The 17,196-nt window shown below is 52.4% G+C and overlaps 1 protein-coding gene across 3 annotated transcripts in view; it reads right to left on the bottom strand.

Moving 5' to 3' along the window:
- AXL (AXL receptor tyrosine kinase) overlaps positions 1-8,591 on the bottom strand; it is a 34,873-nt gene extending 26,282 nt beyond the window's left edge. For all 3 annotated transcript variants that reach the window (XM_061139362.1, XM_061139363.1, XM_061139364.1), the window contains exons 1-5: positions 8,204-8,591; positions 6,877-7,099; positions 6,439-6,539; positions 5,549-5,725; positions 114-194 (exon numbers count right to left, since the gene is read on the bottom strand). In XM_061139362.1, the coding sequence (XP_060995345.1) occupies positions 114-194; positions 5,549-5,725; positions 6,439-6,539; positions 6,877-7,099; positions 8,204-8,267 (646 nt within the window). In that variant the 5' untranslated portion in view covers positions 8,268-8,591. The remainder of the gene's footprint in view (positions 1-113; positions 195-5,548; positions 5,726-6,438; positions 6,540-6,876; positions 7,100-8,203) is intronic.
- Between the last annotated feature and the right edge of the window lie 8,605 nt (positions 8,592-17,196).

Raw genomic sequence — 17,196 nt, 5'->3', positions numbered from 1 at the left:
AGGGGAGGGACTGATCCTGTGCCCGAAGCTCCTTGCCCGGTCCTCTACCCCAGTTCTGACTTCTGACCCCAAGCCCATACCCTCTGACACCCAGCTCCCCAGCTCCCTGTCACCTGTGATGGTGGCCGTGCGGGATGTGGTGATTCCCTTGGCGTTGTGGGCTTCACAGGAGAAAGAAGTAGTCTTGTTCAGGCCTGGGGAGTCATGTGAGGAGGGGCCCGGTCAGAGAGGGGAAGGAGGGGGTTGGGGCCAGGCTGAGCATTGCCCCACCATGCCCCATCTCCAGGATCATTCCAGCCCCCAGTGGTGCCTGCTTGAAGGGAGTGTCAAAAAAGAGGTAATGTATGGGGAATGCAGACCTCCACCCCAAAGAGAGGCCAGCTAACACCACCTCCACACAGACCCAACCCCCACCCAGACAGACACATGTACACGTACACACACATAGACACACACTCACACACAGACACCACAAACATATGCACCAACATACAGTTATACACACAAACGTACACACTTACATACAGAAACACACATACTCATACCTAGACACAGGCAAACACACATACGCACAAGCACAGACACAATCACACTGAGCCACACAGACACCCGTAGGGGCGTACACACCTATTAGACACACACTTAAGAAGCAGGCCTTCATGGGGGTGTATAAACATAGGAGTGTTTGTTCATTTACAAGCTCGGTTGTGACCAACCCCTCTCCCCCAAACTCAGTTGCTCTAGCCCCACTGTCCTCCTGGAGTTTCTAGAAGTTGCCAAGCATATTCCCACCTTGGGAACTTTGCACTTCCATTCCCTCCGCTTGGAAAAGCATTCCACAGACATCCGCCCTCCTTCACACTCCTTACTCAGATCCCACCTTCCGGCCACTCTGTCCCTCCCCAAGCACCTTGTCGAAAATTGGCATTCCCTGGTGGCTCAGCTGGTAAGTAATCTGCCTGCTATGCTGGAGACCTGGGTTCGATCCCTGGGTTTGGAAGATCCCCTGAAGAAGGGAAAGGCTACTCACTGCAATATTCTCACCTGGAGAATCCCATGGACTGTACAGTCCATGGGGTCACAGAGTCGGACACGACTGAGAGACTTCCGCCTCCACAGCCAGCCTCCTCCCTGCTTTACTTTGTCTGGTTCTCCTCATCAGAGTATCCTTCACATGCTCCTGTGTCTCCTGTTTGCTGACTGTTGACCCAGGGGGTCAGGGGTTTCAGCCCTGCTGTATTCCCACCCCGTCCCCCTCCCCGGGGCCCAAGATGGCCTGGTACACAGTAGGTGCTCCATAAGTGTTTGTTGAATGAGTGGCTGGGTTGGTGTGGGTGCATTTGTGTACTTATGAGCATTTCAGGGTGTGTAGGCAGCAATGTGAGCATGTGTAAACCCATGGGTGAGTTCCCCGAGGAGTCTTGAGTAACTTTTTTAGCGTCTGAAAGCGGGATTGCCTTCCCTTCCCCAGTGTGGTGGTGGTGGGAACACAGGCAGACAGACACATACAGACATACTCACACACACAAAGGCACATACAAGTACACAGGCAAACACAAGAGACGCAGACACACAAATACGGAGACATACAACACAGAGCTACAACGTACACACACACACACACACACACACACACACACACACACACACACACAACGTCTGGATGACAGGATGTAAGGAGGACCAAGTCTGAAATCTGCGTGTGACTGCAGGTCTGTATCCATCTGTGTTTGTGTGTGAGTGTCTGCTGGCCTCGCGCTGTCTCCGCCTTAGCTCTGCGCTGTGTTCGTTCCCACCACCATCAGCAGCTACCCGCAGACACAAAGTTTCCTTTTCTCAGGCGGCGGAGGGAGTGGACGCAGGCAAAGGCGGCGAGGCCGGATGGGGGTGGGCAGGGAAGCTCCAGGGCTCCGCTGCCCAGGCCGCGGTTCCCAGCCAAGGTCAGGTGCCCGCAGCCCCCGCGGGCCCCGCCGAGGGACAGGACGGCCCCGGGCGGGCTGCCCGGGGAGGTGGGGGGGGGGGCGCGGCGGGAAGCCTGGGTCCCCTCCAGGCAGCTGGCACGTGGGGTCCCCCGCCAGGGTCACCGCGCGGGAGCCCGCGCTGCCCGCCGCCGTGAAGGAGCCCGCGGGCGGGAGGGGGTCTGGACCCTGGTCCCGGTTCTGACCGCAGCATTCCTGCCCCCGCGTGAGTCACCCCAGCGGGCCCCCCCGCACTTCCGGCCGGCCGAGATCCCCCTAGCCAGGCCCCGGCGGCCCGCACCTTGAGGGAGGGAGGGAGCCGGGGCCAAGGGGCCTGGGACCCCCTCCCTCCAGGCGGGCTCTCCGGCCAGATGTGCTTTCCAGATGTACCGGCCCTCCCCCACCCCGGAGCGCAGTTCGCTTTTTCCGAGGGAACGGGAGGGATGGAAGCGGAGAGAGAGGGGGCACGCCCTGAGTCAGATCCAGGGACAGACACACACAAACGGACGGAATTCCTAACATGGTACCACCGCGAATTCCTGCATACACGCGCAGTGAATCACACTTAACATACAGGGGCCGTTGCTGGTCCTAAAACAGAAAACAGCAACACTGGTCAACGGCAGCCGACGGTACTGTCACAAACACGCAGTGACACAAAAACATGCTTGTTGACCTACATGTAGACGCAGGGGGCTGACGTTGACACAGCTACACAGACACACACATGCCCACATACAGGCACAAACACACGATCAAACAAGCCCACACCGACTGCAAACACCTGTGTGTGTCCAACTCAACCCCATGAGCTGTATGTAGCTCTCCAGGCTCCTCTGTCCATGGAATTCTCCAGGCAAGAATACAGGAGTGGGTTGCCATTCCCATCTCCAGAGGATCTTCCCCACTCGGGGATTGAACCTGGGTCTCCCTCATTGTGCTGTGCTTAATCATTCAGTTGTGTCCAACTCTTCGCGACCCCACGGACTGTAGCCTGCCAGGCTCCTCTGTCCATGGGGATTCTCCAGGCAAGAATACTGGAGTGGATTGCCATGCCCTTCTCCAGGGGATCTTCCCAACCCAGGGATCAAAGCCAGGTCTCCTGCATTGCAGGCAGATTATTTACCGTCTGAGCCACCAAAGAAGCCCACAAAGGCCCAGTAACACAATATACACCTAGGCTGAAGCTGACAAACACACCAGCCTCCCTGCAGATTGAGATACACCCACCAACCAACAAGTACACAACAGGGTGCAGATCAGGTTGATGTGGATGCACCCACACACAAACACAGCCAAGCCTTCCAAACACAGCTGGACACACTCAACTCACTTTGGACACATTCATCGAGATGCCGAACAATACAGAAGCACACACTTGCATCGACACACAGGGCTGCTGCAGACACACAAGCATGGAGATGCTGCCAAGTGCACGTAGGTGACGCAGACACATATGTACACAGGCCGGTGAGGACCTCAAGTTCATCCACCGAGAGGTAGTCAGGGCTGGGGCTGACACACCAGAACAAACAGAAGCTGAAGGGTATTGTTATTACCTGCTGTGAATCACACACAGACACATACATACATACACTTCTATAGGGATCCATGGGACAAAGTTATACACCAACATTCTCACCCTGCGACATACATACAGATATCACAGAGCTATCCATACAGAGACAGCTGCAGTGGCAATGAGGAAACACACCAAGTTGTCCAATGACCCATCCTGACTCCACAAAGAAACAAGATCCCCACCAAGACACACTCGTACCTAGAGGCACACACCTGTAGGCTGACACAGTCACCTCTATACACTGAGGTGTGCAGGACAGCCTTCAGACACACTGTGGCTGCGGTCCATCACTCTGCCATCTCTCCTCACACACACATACACTATTCCACCCTCACACAGTGAGTCACAGCTATGAACACACAAAGAGGGCTGGATACCAGGCCAACACTGAGATTCTTAGTCACACACACAGACACACACTTACATTGACAGCCCCTGAGAAACTTAGAGAAATATGCCATAAAGACCCAAACACGGGCTTCCCTGGTGGGGCAGTGGATGGGAATCCCCCTGCCAATAAAGGGGACATGGGTTCGATCCCTGGTCCAGGAAGGTCGCACATGCCATGGGGAAACTAAGCCTGTGGACCACAATGACTGAGCCCTCCAACTCTAGAGTCCTGGGCTTCACAAGAGAAGCCACCGCAATGAGAAGCTTGTGCACCGCAGTTAAGAGTAGCCCCTGCTCGCTGCAACTAGAGAAATTCTTCCAAAGCAATGAAGACCCAGCACAGGCAAAAAAAAAAAAGAATAGAGACCCATACAGTGGGACAGACAGTTAAACTGACAAAACATACCTGGTAGCGCCCGCGCGCGCACACACACACACACACACACACCCGAGACATTCTCTGCAGCTGGCCCTCACTAAGGCACACCCTCATCCAGATGCTGACAGAAGCACTGAGACACAGATCCAGAGGGCCAGGGACACACCCAGACCCTCCCTCCACGCCCTCCACACTGGGACACACACAGAGACCCCGCCTGGCAGCTCCCATGCAGATAAGCACACAGATCCTCTCACACCTTTGACCTCCCCTTTCTCCCTCTTCCTGGGATGGGCTTGGGGATCCATTCCCCCCCTCCACCCCGTCCGGGGTCCTGCCAGGCTGACTCAGGCCTGGAGTGAGCCCTGGGCCTGAGTCACTCCTCTGGAGGCCAGCATGCTCACCGCTGCTTCCTTGCACACTCAGGGCCCCCGGAATGCTGGAATGTGAGCACCTCCTTTCACCCTAAGAGACCCTCTATCCGGAGTACCCTCCCGGTGCCAGCAGATGAAGGCAGCAGGTTGGGGCTGCTGGAAGCAAATGCCTTCCAAGTTCCAGCTACCTCCCTCTGACTGACTCAGCCTCCCCCATCTGTGTTCCTCTGTCTGTCTTTCCTCAGTGAGGGGAACTCCCTGTGTCCAGGGTCCCCCAACTCTGCCTGACCACTGCGTGACCCCCCAAGCTAGGTCCTGCCCCATCTGTGAGGTGTGGAAAGAGATGGTCACCCTGAGACGGGGAGGGTGTCATCTGTCACTCAGCCCTGTCCCGTCTCTCTCCTTCTTGGGTTACGTCTGTAAGGAGGAGGAGGAGAGGAGGGCACAGTTGATTCTGGTGCCCTGCTTGGGGTCAGGGGCTGACAAAGGGGCATCGGGCCCACACACACTTGGCCATGGAACAGCTCAGAGGAAACCCAGGACAAAGGACGCTATTCAGAGAGGCTGGCGTGAATGGAGGGAGAAAGAGCAGAGAGACGACAGAGAGACAGGGAGACAGACACAGAGAGAGATGGAGAACAGAGAGACAGAAAGAAAGCGCACAGAGAGAAATGAGATCGATGGGGACAGAAATGCAGAGACAGAGATGCTCAGAGACAAAGAGAAGAAACTAGAGAGAGACAAAGACAGAGAGAGACAGAGAAGGATAGAAAGATGAGGAGAGCCTTATATGGAGGGATGAAGGGCCCCCCACTTCCATCCCGCCTGGCCCTCTGTCCTGAGCTGATCACATTCCTGGACTCACCTGGAACGCGGAGTGTGTGCTGGTGGCTGTGGTCCATGGCTGAAGCCAGGGAGACAGCATCCTGGAGCCAAAGGAGGTCCACAGGCTCTGGGGGCCCCTGCGCCCGGCAGCTCAGGTTGAAGGGAGTGTTGGCAACCACAGTCCTGTCCTCAGGCTCCTCCAGGAAGTAAGGCAGGCCTGGGGGAGCAGTGGTAAAGGCTGGGGTCCCTCTGATCCCCCTAGGGGTCTGACTCGCCACTAGGATGGTATAGGCTGCTGGGTCTTTGATGCCTATGTCTGAGCGCTCAGAATACTTCTACTCCCAGGACACAAGGTCCCAAATATCCGGCTTCTCTCATCAGTGTCTGACTCCCTTTCATGTTTCTTTTCCAGAATGTCGCTAAGTCGTATCTGACTCTTTTGCAATCTCATGGACTGTAGCCTGCCAGGCTTCTCTGTTCACCAGATTTCCCAGGCAAGAATACTGGAATGGGATGCCATTCCCTTCTCCAGGAGATCTTCCCGACCCAGGGAGTGAACCCGCATCTCCTGCATTGCAGGCAGACTCTTTGACCATTGAGCCACCTCATTCTACTTTCTCTATGAGGAAAGTGAGCCACTCTCTCAAACCCCAGCAGTGGGGGAGAGGGTTAAGTCTCCCGGGGTGGGGGGAGAGTGGTAAGTTGCCTCTGATCTCTTATCTGACAACCCCCAAGATAGCTTTTCCTCCCAGACACATAATCTGCCCCTCAGGCTTGCCCCCAATAATTTATAGACCCCTTGCCTGACCCTCCCAAGGTCTCTGACGTTCCTAGGCCCTATGTCCCCAGGGGACACCCTGAATCCACCAGCACCCTCTGACCCTCCCTCAGGACTCTTGCCCTCCCAGGACCTCGGAGCCCAGGGCTCACCCTCCAGCCCCACGTAGCCAGGCTGGGACACGAAGGTCTTTTCTCCCAGGACCACGGCGCACTGGTACCATCCCGCGTCTGAGAGCTGCAGAGACGAGATTCTGACAGGGCGAGAAGAGAGACAGAGAGGTTCAGGGTCAGAGCTGGACCAAGTGAGGGGGGAGGTCCTCAGAACTGAAAGCGGGGAAGGGGGTCTGGCCAGGAAACTTGTAAGAGCTAGGAAGTGGGTACTATTATTAACTCATTTTACAGAAGAGGAAAGCGAAAGCCGGGGTGAGTTATGTCACATGGTCAGGCCCACGCAGCTTGCGTGTGGCCACGCTGCCACCCAGCCCAGGTGGGGCTCCTGCGAGTGACTGGCCACTTGGCCTCACGTGGTGGAGGTGTGGGGACAGGAGGGACATGGGTCACGGCTGGTCGGAGGGGGAGGCTGGGCACCTGAGTTGGCTGACCACTTTCCAGTCATCCTGCCCGTCTTCGCCCAGGGGCACCTGGGTCTGTGTGCTGTCTGCCAGCTCTAGGACCTGTCCATCCCGAAGCCAGGTCACCTCGGGGGGCTCCCCCTGAACCTGGAGCTCACAGCGCAGGGTGCCCATGAGTCCTCGGGCACCGGTGATGTTCCCTGGACTCCCCACGAAGGGGGGCACTTCAGTCTGTGGGCCTGCAGGGAGATGGAGGGACGTTAGCTCGGGAACCCCTGCTTCCCTGGACTTCTTGGTTCCACCCCTGCCGGCCTGCCTACGCTGCCAGGACCCCGCCAGGCCCTTAGGCCCACATAGTTGTCGAGTGACCTCAGCTGGGGGGGTGGAGGGTGGAGGCTTCGTGGGGAGGATGGGAGCCTTCCCAGGGGACTGGGGTCCGGCCTCCATCCCGTTGGGAAGTAGGCCCAGCATCTGGCAGCCTCCCACGCCCTGACTGCCCGGCTGGCCTCCCCTGCTTAGGGTCTCTAGAGACTTGACAGACTGGGCTGGTGGCCGGTGGGGGAGAAAAGGGGATGGGAGGGAGCCGGGAGAGAGAGAGAGAAATGGGGAAGGAGAGGCAGAGAGGGGAACCGGAGAAAGTCAGGCAGACAGACAGGAACAGAGACTCAAGAGAGACGGAGGATGAGAAATGCAGAGACATACCTAGAGGGGAAAAAGTTGGGGGAGAGACACACAGAGGGAGAGAGAAAGACACAGACAGAGACGTTGATAAGAGATACTTAGAGAACAGGGAGAGAGAAAGACAGAAACAGAGACCCACAGAGATGGCGGGCCGAAGGCAGAGCCCCCGGCCCCAGACAAACAGCCGTGGGGTGAGGAGAAGTGGGGGTGACAGAGAGTCTTCCCCTAGGGCTCCGGAGCCTCCTCACCCTGCTGCCTGACTTAGGGGTCCCTTCTGGAAGGCTCCTTTCCGGGCAGCCCTCCGCTCAGCCCCTTTCTGCAAGGCCCCCAGTTCAAGACCAGCCCCTAGCCCTCAGCGTCTCCCGTCTGTCTGTCCCATTGTTCTGTGTCCATCTCTTCCCCATCTCTGGGGCTCCTAGTTTCTGTTTCTTATCCTTCTGTTCCTCTCTCAAGGGTCCCCTTTTTTCCTTTCCTGGCCTCTCTTGGTTTGTCTCTGTGTCCCCCTTGTCTCCCTCTCTTGTCCCAAGGAAACTCCCCGAGCCTGCTCAGGACTCAGCGCCGCCCCCCCTCAAACACCTGCCATCCGTCCCCCTCCTCTCCCTCCTCCCCGCCCAGCCCCTCCATGAGAGGGCCCTCCCCACAGGCCCCCCATCGTCACTCACCCTGGGGAGCCGCGCGCCCCCAGCAGCACAGCGCCCAGCACCAGGCCAGCAGGACCTTGCCCATCCTCGGGGCACCAGGCAGTGAGTGCCAAACTTTCCTCAGAAGTTGCTGGGCACCCCGCGAGGGAGGGGGCAGGGCCGGGCTGTCCCCGACCCTCCCCCCGGCTCCCGGCTCCCCCCGCCCTGATTTGGCACTGCCCGCCTGGCCCAGCGTGGTGGTTGGGGGGTGTCCCTCGCGGGCTCGGCTCAGCGGGCCGCCGTCCCAGCTCCTTTGCCTCCTTCTCTCCCTCCCAGACTTCGGGCTACACTTTCTCCGCCCCTGGCTCCCCGTCGCTTCTGCCTCCGCCCACCACCGGCTCGGAGCCCAAGGGGCCACCTGGACTTCGAGGGGTTAACGCGGAGAGAAGAGGACCAGCTCGGTCTTAAAGGGGCCCTGGAAGGAGGCTGAGGAGGGGGCAGGGGCCCCTGGCGGCTGCGCCCCTGCTCCGGGGCCAGCGGGGCAGGGAAGCTGAGTGGCTCCGTACCCCGGCTCTGGGCGCTGTCCCTCTGGGCTCTCACTCCGAGCTCGTCTGGTAAACATTCCTCCAGAACTCCACTCCCCTCTGCGACGCCCCCCTCCCCTGCCTCCACCCCCAGAGCCCAGCCAGGCACTCCCCCTTTGCACTCACAGCTCCTCAGACCAGGACACACACACACACACTCACACACACACACACACACACACACACACACACACACACACACGAGAGGCTGGGACAGGAGGAGACACGCAGGGACACGCCGCCGGCCCACACTCAGACAAGCCGGGTCAGGAGCGCCTCCATTCCTGGAAAAATCTCAGAAACCAGAAAGGGGAGGACACTGTTGTGTGGGCATCCCCAGGGTGCACTGATGCGGTGGGGGTGGCGGGGAAAGTCGCCCCTTGTACCAAATAAAGACCAACGTGGGCAAAGAAACAGGATGCCAGTGGATGGGCACTCGCGGGGGTGGGGGTGGGGGTAGCCTGAAGACCTGGATGGGAATCCTGCCTCTGCCACTAAGCCCAGGACCTTACAAGGGACTGGCCTCCCTAAGCCTCAGTTTTTCCATCTGTAAGCTGGGAATAAGAACAGAACCCACTTAGCAGGCTACGGGGACAGGGCACGCGTAGTTCCGTCGCACGTGGTAACGACAGCTGACTAGGTGTCCTTGATTTTTCTGCATCTCATGGATCTGTCTCTGGGCGCTTGCATTGCTGACTCCCTCTGGTGGTTTGCGTGTCCTGATCCTGAAGATCCGGTGCAGGTGTGCTGGTTTCGCCTGCTTGTCCATTTCCCTCCCCCATGTGTTTTGCACATGGCGTGTGTGTGTGTGTGTGTGTGTGTGTGTGTGTGTGTGTGGTGTGTGTGTGTGTGTTGTGTGTGTGTGTGTGGTGTGTGTGTGTGTGTGTTGTGTGTGTGTTGTGTGTGTGTGTGTGTGTGGTGGTCTCTCTGAGCCTGCGTGTTTGTGCAGGACAGGCTGAACTCCCAACTTTCTGCTCTTGGCTGCTCTGCTTCTGTACTAGTATCCCCACAGCTCCTCACAAATGCCTTTCAGCCTCTCGAGGTCTCGCCCACCCCCCCCTTTTCCTCAGTCCTTTCCCAGCAGGACCTTGCCTTGGCCTCCTCCCGGGCCTCTTTGCCTCCACTGTTACTCCCTCCATCCCATCTCCCATTTGTAACCAGAGAGATGGTTCTGAAACTCAAATCTGACCCTGTTCCCTCCCTGCTTAACCTTCGCTCCTCACTGCCCTCGGGATGAGCCCTGGGCTCCTCAACTTGGCACCCAGGGCTGAGGCTTGGCATCCTCCTTGAGCTGTGTTCCATTTCAGTGGAGACCTCAGGATCTATCCTGCCTCCCAAGCCTGACCCTCAGGGTCTTCTCAAATACCTTGTACCCTCAGTAAGTTTCCAGCTGCCATGGAGGATTAGATTCAGCTAACAAACCTCTCTCCTGCCTGGCCCTGCTGTCTTCTCCATGACCTCACCCTGGTCCAGCCCCGTCTTTTCTGACCTGGACTCCTGCTCTGGCCTCCTCCCTGGTCTCCTGGCCTCCACTCACCCTCGTTCTAACCAGTCAAGAGTGAGAAGAATGTCTTTTGGGACTTCCCTGGCAGTTCAGTGGCTAAGACTCTGAGCTCCCACTACAGAGGGCCTGGATTCCATCCCTGCCCAGGGAACTAGATCCCACATGCCACAACTGAAGATCCTGCACACCACAACTAAGACTCGGCACAGCCAAATAAATAGGTTTTTCTAAAAAAGAGAAAAAGACTGTCTCTCAATCCCAGATCAAACCTATTTCCTCCTTTGTCCCAAATCTTCCGTGATAAACCCCCAAACTGCTTGCCTTGTGCCCCCTGATGTCTACCACCTGGCTCCTTTCTCTTGCTCACAGGTCGCTGGGCCTCCTCCTGTAGCCCTTTGTCCCCAACTCCTACACACCCCTCAGCCCCATCTCAATTGCCCCCTTTCCATGGCATCACTGCCTGGTACTTCCCAGTTAACTCCCCGTGTTATTCACTCCCAACACTTTGTCCTTTTCTTTTTTTTTTAAATATATATATATATTTATTTAATAATTTTCTTTTTTTTAAAATGTATTTATTTGCTCATTTATTTGGCTGCACCAGGTCTTTATGTGGTATCTTTAGTTGTGGCATGAGAACTCTCAGCTGTGGCATGTGGGATCTAGTTCCCTGAGCAGGGATCGAACCTGGGCCCCCAGCATTGGGAGAGCAGAGTCTTAGCCACTGGACCACCAGGGAAGTCCCTGTCCTTTTCTTTGGCGACGCTGCCTGAGTTTTCATGATACACTTATTGGTATAACTGTGTGTCTTGTGTCTTCCTTCTCCTGCTGCTCTGTGGGCTCTAGGAGAGCAGGCATTGGGTATATCTTGGTCATCTCTTTGTCCCCACCACCCTGTAAAAAACCTTTCATAAAGGGGTCAATTAATTATTGTGGCACTGTTGGGGGGGTGCAAATATTTGCAACGATCTGCCCACTTGTTTGAATATGTTGGGGGACCATACGCACCTAATGGACCTGCTGTCCATTCGACAGCATGGCCAAGTCGAATCTGTCTTTGTTCTCTCAAGAACTGTTTGCTCGGGACTTCCCTCATGGTCCCGAGTGGTTAAGAACCTGCCTTTCAATGCCGGGGATGTGGGTTTGATCCCTGGTAGGGGAATCAAGGTTCCCACGTGCCGTGGGGCAAATAAGCTTGAGTGCTACAACTCCTGAGCCTACCAGAGAAACATGTATCAGGATGCATCATGGGCAGAGGAGAAAAATACATCAAGGGGAGGGATATCAAGGGGGTGGAGAGTGCTGTTTTAGGGAAGGTAGTCAGGGAAGGCCTCTCAGAGGTTATGATCAAGGTCTGAAGTAAATTAGCAAGTGAGTGAGTCGTAAGGAAGGGCATTCTAGGTAGAGGGAACAGCCAGTGCAAAGGCCTAGAGGCCGGCTTGTAGAGAACTTCAAGGAGGAGACCCGTGTGGCCGGAATGGATGGGGGTCACGGAGGAGGTGAGGTCAGAGAGGGTGTCAGCCTGGCAAGGAAGACTTTGGGCTTTTATTCTAAATATGATAGAATGCACTAGGGGGTTATTTTCCCTGCCCAGCTTTATCAATGTATAACGAACAAATGTATAAAGGACTTCCCTGTAGCTCAAATGGTAAGGAATCTGCCTGTGATGCAGGAGTCCAGGGTTCAATCCCTGGGTCGGGAAGATCCTCTGGAGATGGAAATGGCAATCCACTCCAGTATTCTTGCCTGAAGAATTCCACGGACAGAGAAGCCTGGCAGGCTACAGTTCGTGGGGTCGCAAACAGTCAGACTAAGTGACTAACACACACAATGGACAAAAGTGTATAAATTTAAGGGGTACGACATGATTCACTACATGTATATATTGTGGAGGGGTTACCACAATAAATTTAGTTAACCCATTCATTGCCTCACATAGTTACCTTTTTTTGGTGTGGATGGTGAGGTTATTTACGATCTACTTTCTTCATAAATTTCAAGTATACAGTACAGGGGTTTCCTTGGTGGTCCAGTGGTTAGGAATCTGCCTTGCAATGCAAGGGACATGGGTTCGATCCCTGGTCCTGGAAGAGTCCACATGCCTCAGAGCTAGCTGCCTTTGCAGCACAACTACTGAGCCCACGTGCCCTAGAGCCCGTGCTCTGCAACAGAAGAAGCCACAACAACGAGAAGCCAGAGCGCCTCAACTAGAGAGGAGCTCCCGCTATATGCAGTTTGAGAAAGCCCATGTGCAACAAAAACCCAGCACAGAAATCAATCAATAAATATGCAGGACAGTATTAGCCATGTTCCCCAGGTTGTACATTAGATCCCAGGGTTTATTCATTTTGTAAATGGAACTCTGTACCCTTTGACATCCAGTCCCTGGCAACCACCATTCTTTTACTTTTTCATTTAATCAATTAATTATAGGTGGTGGTTTAGTCGCTAAATTGTTTCTACTCTTGTGACCCCATGGACTGTAGCCCACCAGGCTCCTCTGTTCATAGGATTTTCCAGGCAAGAATCCTGGAGCAGGTTGCTATTTCCTTCTCCAGGGGATCTTCCTGACCCAGGGATTGAACCTGGGTCTTCGGCACTGCAGGCAGATTCTTTACTAGTTGAGCTACCAGGGAAGCCCCCATTAATTATTAATTGAGAGATAACTGACCTACAACATTACATTAGTTTCTGATGTACACAGACATTCAGTATTTGTATATATTGTGAAATGATCACCATTGTAAGTCTAATTTAACCTCCATCACTACACAGTGACAGTTTTTTGGTTTTTTCTTGTTAAGACAATGTTCAGGATCTACTTTCAGGGGTCTTTCCCGGTGGTTCAGTGGTTAAGACTCTGCTTCCACCACAGGGGGACCAGGTTCAATTCCTGGTCAGGGAACTAAGATCCCACATGCTGAGTTGCACAGCAGAAAAAAAAAATAAATAAAATAAATCTCCTCTCGGGACTTCCCTGGTGGTTCAGTGGCTAGGACTCCATGCTGCCAATTGTGTGTGTGGAGGGGGTTTCAATCCCTGGTCACATGCTGTATCTAAAGATCCCACATGCCCCATTTAAATAAATAAATAATTTTAAAATAATCTATTCTCTTAGCAACCATCATATGTATAATACAGTATTATTAACCATGATTACCAGGCACCTAGTACACTATATCCCTCTCTGTTTTGTGATTTTTCAGTTTTTTTAAGATTCCCCATATAAGTGATCATACTACAGTTTGTCTGACTTAATTTCACTCAGATAATGTCTACAAGGTCCACCCACGTTTGTCAGAAATGGCAGGATTTCCTTCTTTCTTATGGCTGAACAATATTCTGCTACATATCTATGTCACTTTCCCTTTCCTTTTCTTTTTTTTTTTGGCTGCATCACAGTATGTGAAACTTCCTTGATTAGGGATTGAACCCTTGCCCTCTCAGTGAAAGCGCAGAGTCTTAACCACTGGACCACAAGGGATGTTCCTATGTCACATTTTCTTTATCCACTCATCTGCTGACACAGATTTGTTTCTGTGTCTTGGCTATGGTGAATAATGCTACCATGGACACAAGGGTGCAGCTATCTCTTGAGACACTGATTTTGTTTCCTTTGGATATATACCAAGAAGTGGGATGGCTGGATCCTATATAACAATTTTATTTTTAAGTTTTTGAGGAGCCTCCAAGCTGTTTTCCATAGTGGCTGCACCAGTTTACATTCCTACCAACAGTGCACAAGCGTTCGATCAGGGGAGTGACCTGATTTGATTTGGTTTTCAAAGATCTCGGGCTTCCCTGGTGGCTCAGGTGGTAAAGACTCCGCCTACCAATGCAGGGGACACAGGTGCGATCCCTGGTCTGGGAAAATCCCACATGCTGCAGAGCAACTCAGCCTGTGGACGCCACAACTATTGAGCCTGTGTTCTAGAAGCCACTTCGATGACAGACCCATGCACAGCAAATGGAAAGCAGCCCTTGCAGGAATGAAGACCCAACACAGCTGTAAATAAATAAATATCCCTTTACTGAGACCAGTAAGTGAAAGGCTGATGGGAAACTTTCTAACAGGGGCATCAGGACCTGGACACACTACATGGGACAATTTATTATTGACGCTGGCAAGGGACCCAGCACTCCCTAGAGAGGAGCTCTTGCCAGAATAAGCCCACATCTGATCTAACTCCCAGTTTACAGGGAATTGCTGGCAATTGAAAGACATCTTCTTGAGTAGCACCCCCAAGAAGCCATCAGCCAAATGCAGGATGTGACCCAGTTTCTTCAAGAAATTAGTGGCATTACCAGAGGGGAAAAGGTGAAGGGATAAATTAGCAATCTGGGATTAAAATATACACCCAGCTATATATAAAATAGATAACAAGCAAGCATCTACCATATAGCACAGGGAACTATACTCAATACATTATAATAACCTATAATAGAAGGGAATATAAAAAAGAATTATATAATTATGTAGATGCTTAAGTGAATCACTGTGCTCTACATCTGAAATTAATACAACATTGTAAATCAACTATATTTCAATAAAAATTAAAAAAAAATAAGTAGCGTTCAAAAGATTGGGGAATGATTACAGCTTAGAAGATTTCCCTGGTGGAGCAGTGGTAAAGAATCCACCTGACGATGCAGGAGACGTGGGTTCGATCCCTGGGTCGGGAAGATCCCCTGGCGAAGGAAATGGCAACCCACTCCAGTATTCTTGCCTGGGAAATCCCACGGATAGAGGAGCCTGGTGGAATACTGTCCATGGGGTTGCAGAGTTGGACCTGACTGAGCGACTGAATACAGCATCCAAATGAAGGCATTGCGTGGTGAGCCTTTGAGTGCTGATTGGAGTCAATACGACCACAAAGTACATTTCTGGAACCTTCGGGGAAAGAGGAACACTAACACTGCAAAAGAGCTAACTGTGATAGGCGTGAAAATGTGGATCATGGTTGTGACTTTGTTTAAATAATTTTGTTTGTTTTTGGCTGTGCTGGGTCTTTGTGCTGTGCTGTCTCTAGTTTTGGTGAGCAGGGGCTGGACTCTCTAGTTTTGGGACTCAGACTTCTCCTTGCAGTGGCCTCCCTTGCTGTGGAGCACAGGCTCTGGGGAACTTGGGCTTCAGGAGCTGTGGCTCCCCAGCTCTAGAGCCCAGGCTCAGAGGTATGGGGCACGGGCTCAGCTGCTCTGCGGCGGCGTGTGGGATCCTCCTGGATCGGGGATTGAACCCGTGCTTCCTGCATTGGCAGGTGGATTCTTTACCACTGAGCCACCAGGGAAACCCCACAGCTGTGACTTTTAAAAAGTGGATTTTAGGGAATTCCCTGGCGGTCGAGTTGTTAGGCCTCCAAGCTTTCAGTGCTGAGGGCATGGGTTCATCTGGGGAACTAAGATCCTGAGAGCCACGTGACTAAAAAAAAAAAAAAAAGAATAGATTTTAAAGGGGTAGTTGTTTTAATAAGTTAGGAGCCTTTGTTGGGAATAATGAAAGTTTTGTGTATATAGAGTGTGATGGTTATAGATTGTGAAGCTATTTAATACACTTACAAGTGGTGAAAATGATAAATGGATATATTTTACCCACTCCCCCCAAACAAACTGAAGACCACACTAACTGCAGATACTTTTACTTTGGGGTCGACAATTATTGTTAAGCCATTCTGAGTTTATGTTATTCTTTGCTTGCTACTGCAATCATCCTATTCTGTCCACTTTCATATTAATGCAGTTCAAGGTCCATCCTTCCTTAAATAAATGAGTTTGCTGGTATTTCTGGTTCCAAATTTCCCTGAATGTGAATTTTGAGTGCAAAGGAAAGCTAGTTGTTGCCTTAATTAATTAATTAGGTGGCACCTTATGGCATGTGGGAACTTAGCCCCCTGTGCCCCTTGAATTGGGAGCATGGAGTCTTAGTCACTAGACCATCAGGGACATCCCCACTGCCTTAATTTAAATAAAAAAGCAAACCTCAAACCTCATTCATTCCTTTTCATATCCTACTGACATATCCTACTGACATAAAAAGTGGGTGAGTGTTCAGTCGATAAGTCGTGTCCAACTCTTTGTGACTCCATGGACTGGTCCACCAGGCTCTTCTGTCCAGGACATAAAAAGTAGCAATAATAATAAATCCAAGAACATCATATATATTGGTGCCTGTGAAGTTCCAGAGTTTTTCATATCCCTTCTTTTAAATTAGGTAAGTCTTTTATTGTTTTCTTTTTAAATTATTTCTTTGGCCATGCCACGCGGAATGTGAGATCTTAGCTCCCTGGCTAGGGATCAAACTTGTGCCCCCTACACTGGGAGCACGTTAAATTGCTTGTCTTTTAGATGCTCAACCCTCAGTGAAGGCGTCATCAACTAGAAAGTGGCAAAGTTAAGATGTGATCCCAGTCTCATCTTTCTATTTTCTATCATATCACTGTTCTGTTCTACCTCTGTAGAACTTAAGCCAAAAAATAAAGTGATGACATCATGGAAAATTAAAAAAAAACAAAACTTTAGCTAATGATCTATGCATTGCTGAAGCTTTCAGAGGCCTATATCTGCAATCTTTTGTCTGTTTTTGGCTGTGCCGAATGGCATGTAGCATCTTAGTATCCTGACCAGGGACTGAACCTGTTCTCCCCATCTCACCCCGCCAGCAGTGGAAGGGTGGAGTCCTAACCATTGGACTGCCAGGGAAGTCTCTGCAATTTGTTTTAAAATGCCTTAAAAAAGAAAAAAGAGTTGGATGGGCAGGTGGATAGAAGTGTACTGATGAAGCAGGGCAACTAAGGTGGGAAAATGTAGGTGGTGTCCCATGGATGTTCCCGAACAATCCCTTCAACTTTGCTGCATGTTTGAAAATCATCATAATAAAATGTTGCAGGAGACGGGGGACTTTCCTGGTGGCCCAGTGGTTAAGAATCTGACTTGCAATAAAGGGCACCTGG

This window comes from Dama dama, chromosome 4, assembly GCF_033118175.1.
Source record: "Dama dama isolate Ldn47 chromosome 4, ASM3311817v1, whole genome shotgun sequence".
Classification (NCBI taxonomy): domain Eukaryota; kingdom Metazoa; phylum Chordata; class Mammalia; order Artiodactyla; family Cervidae; genus Dama; species Dama dama.
This window is presented reverse-complemented; position numbering and strand designations above follow the sequence as displayed.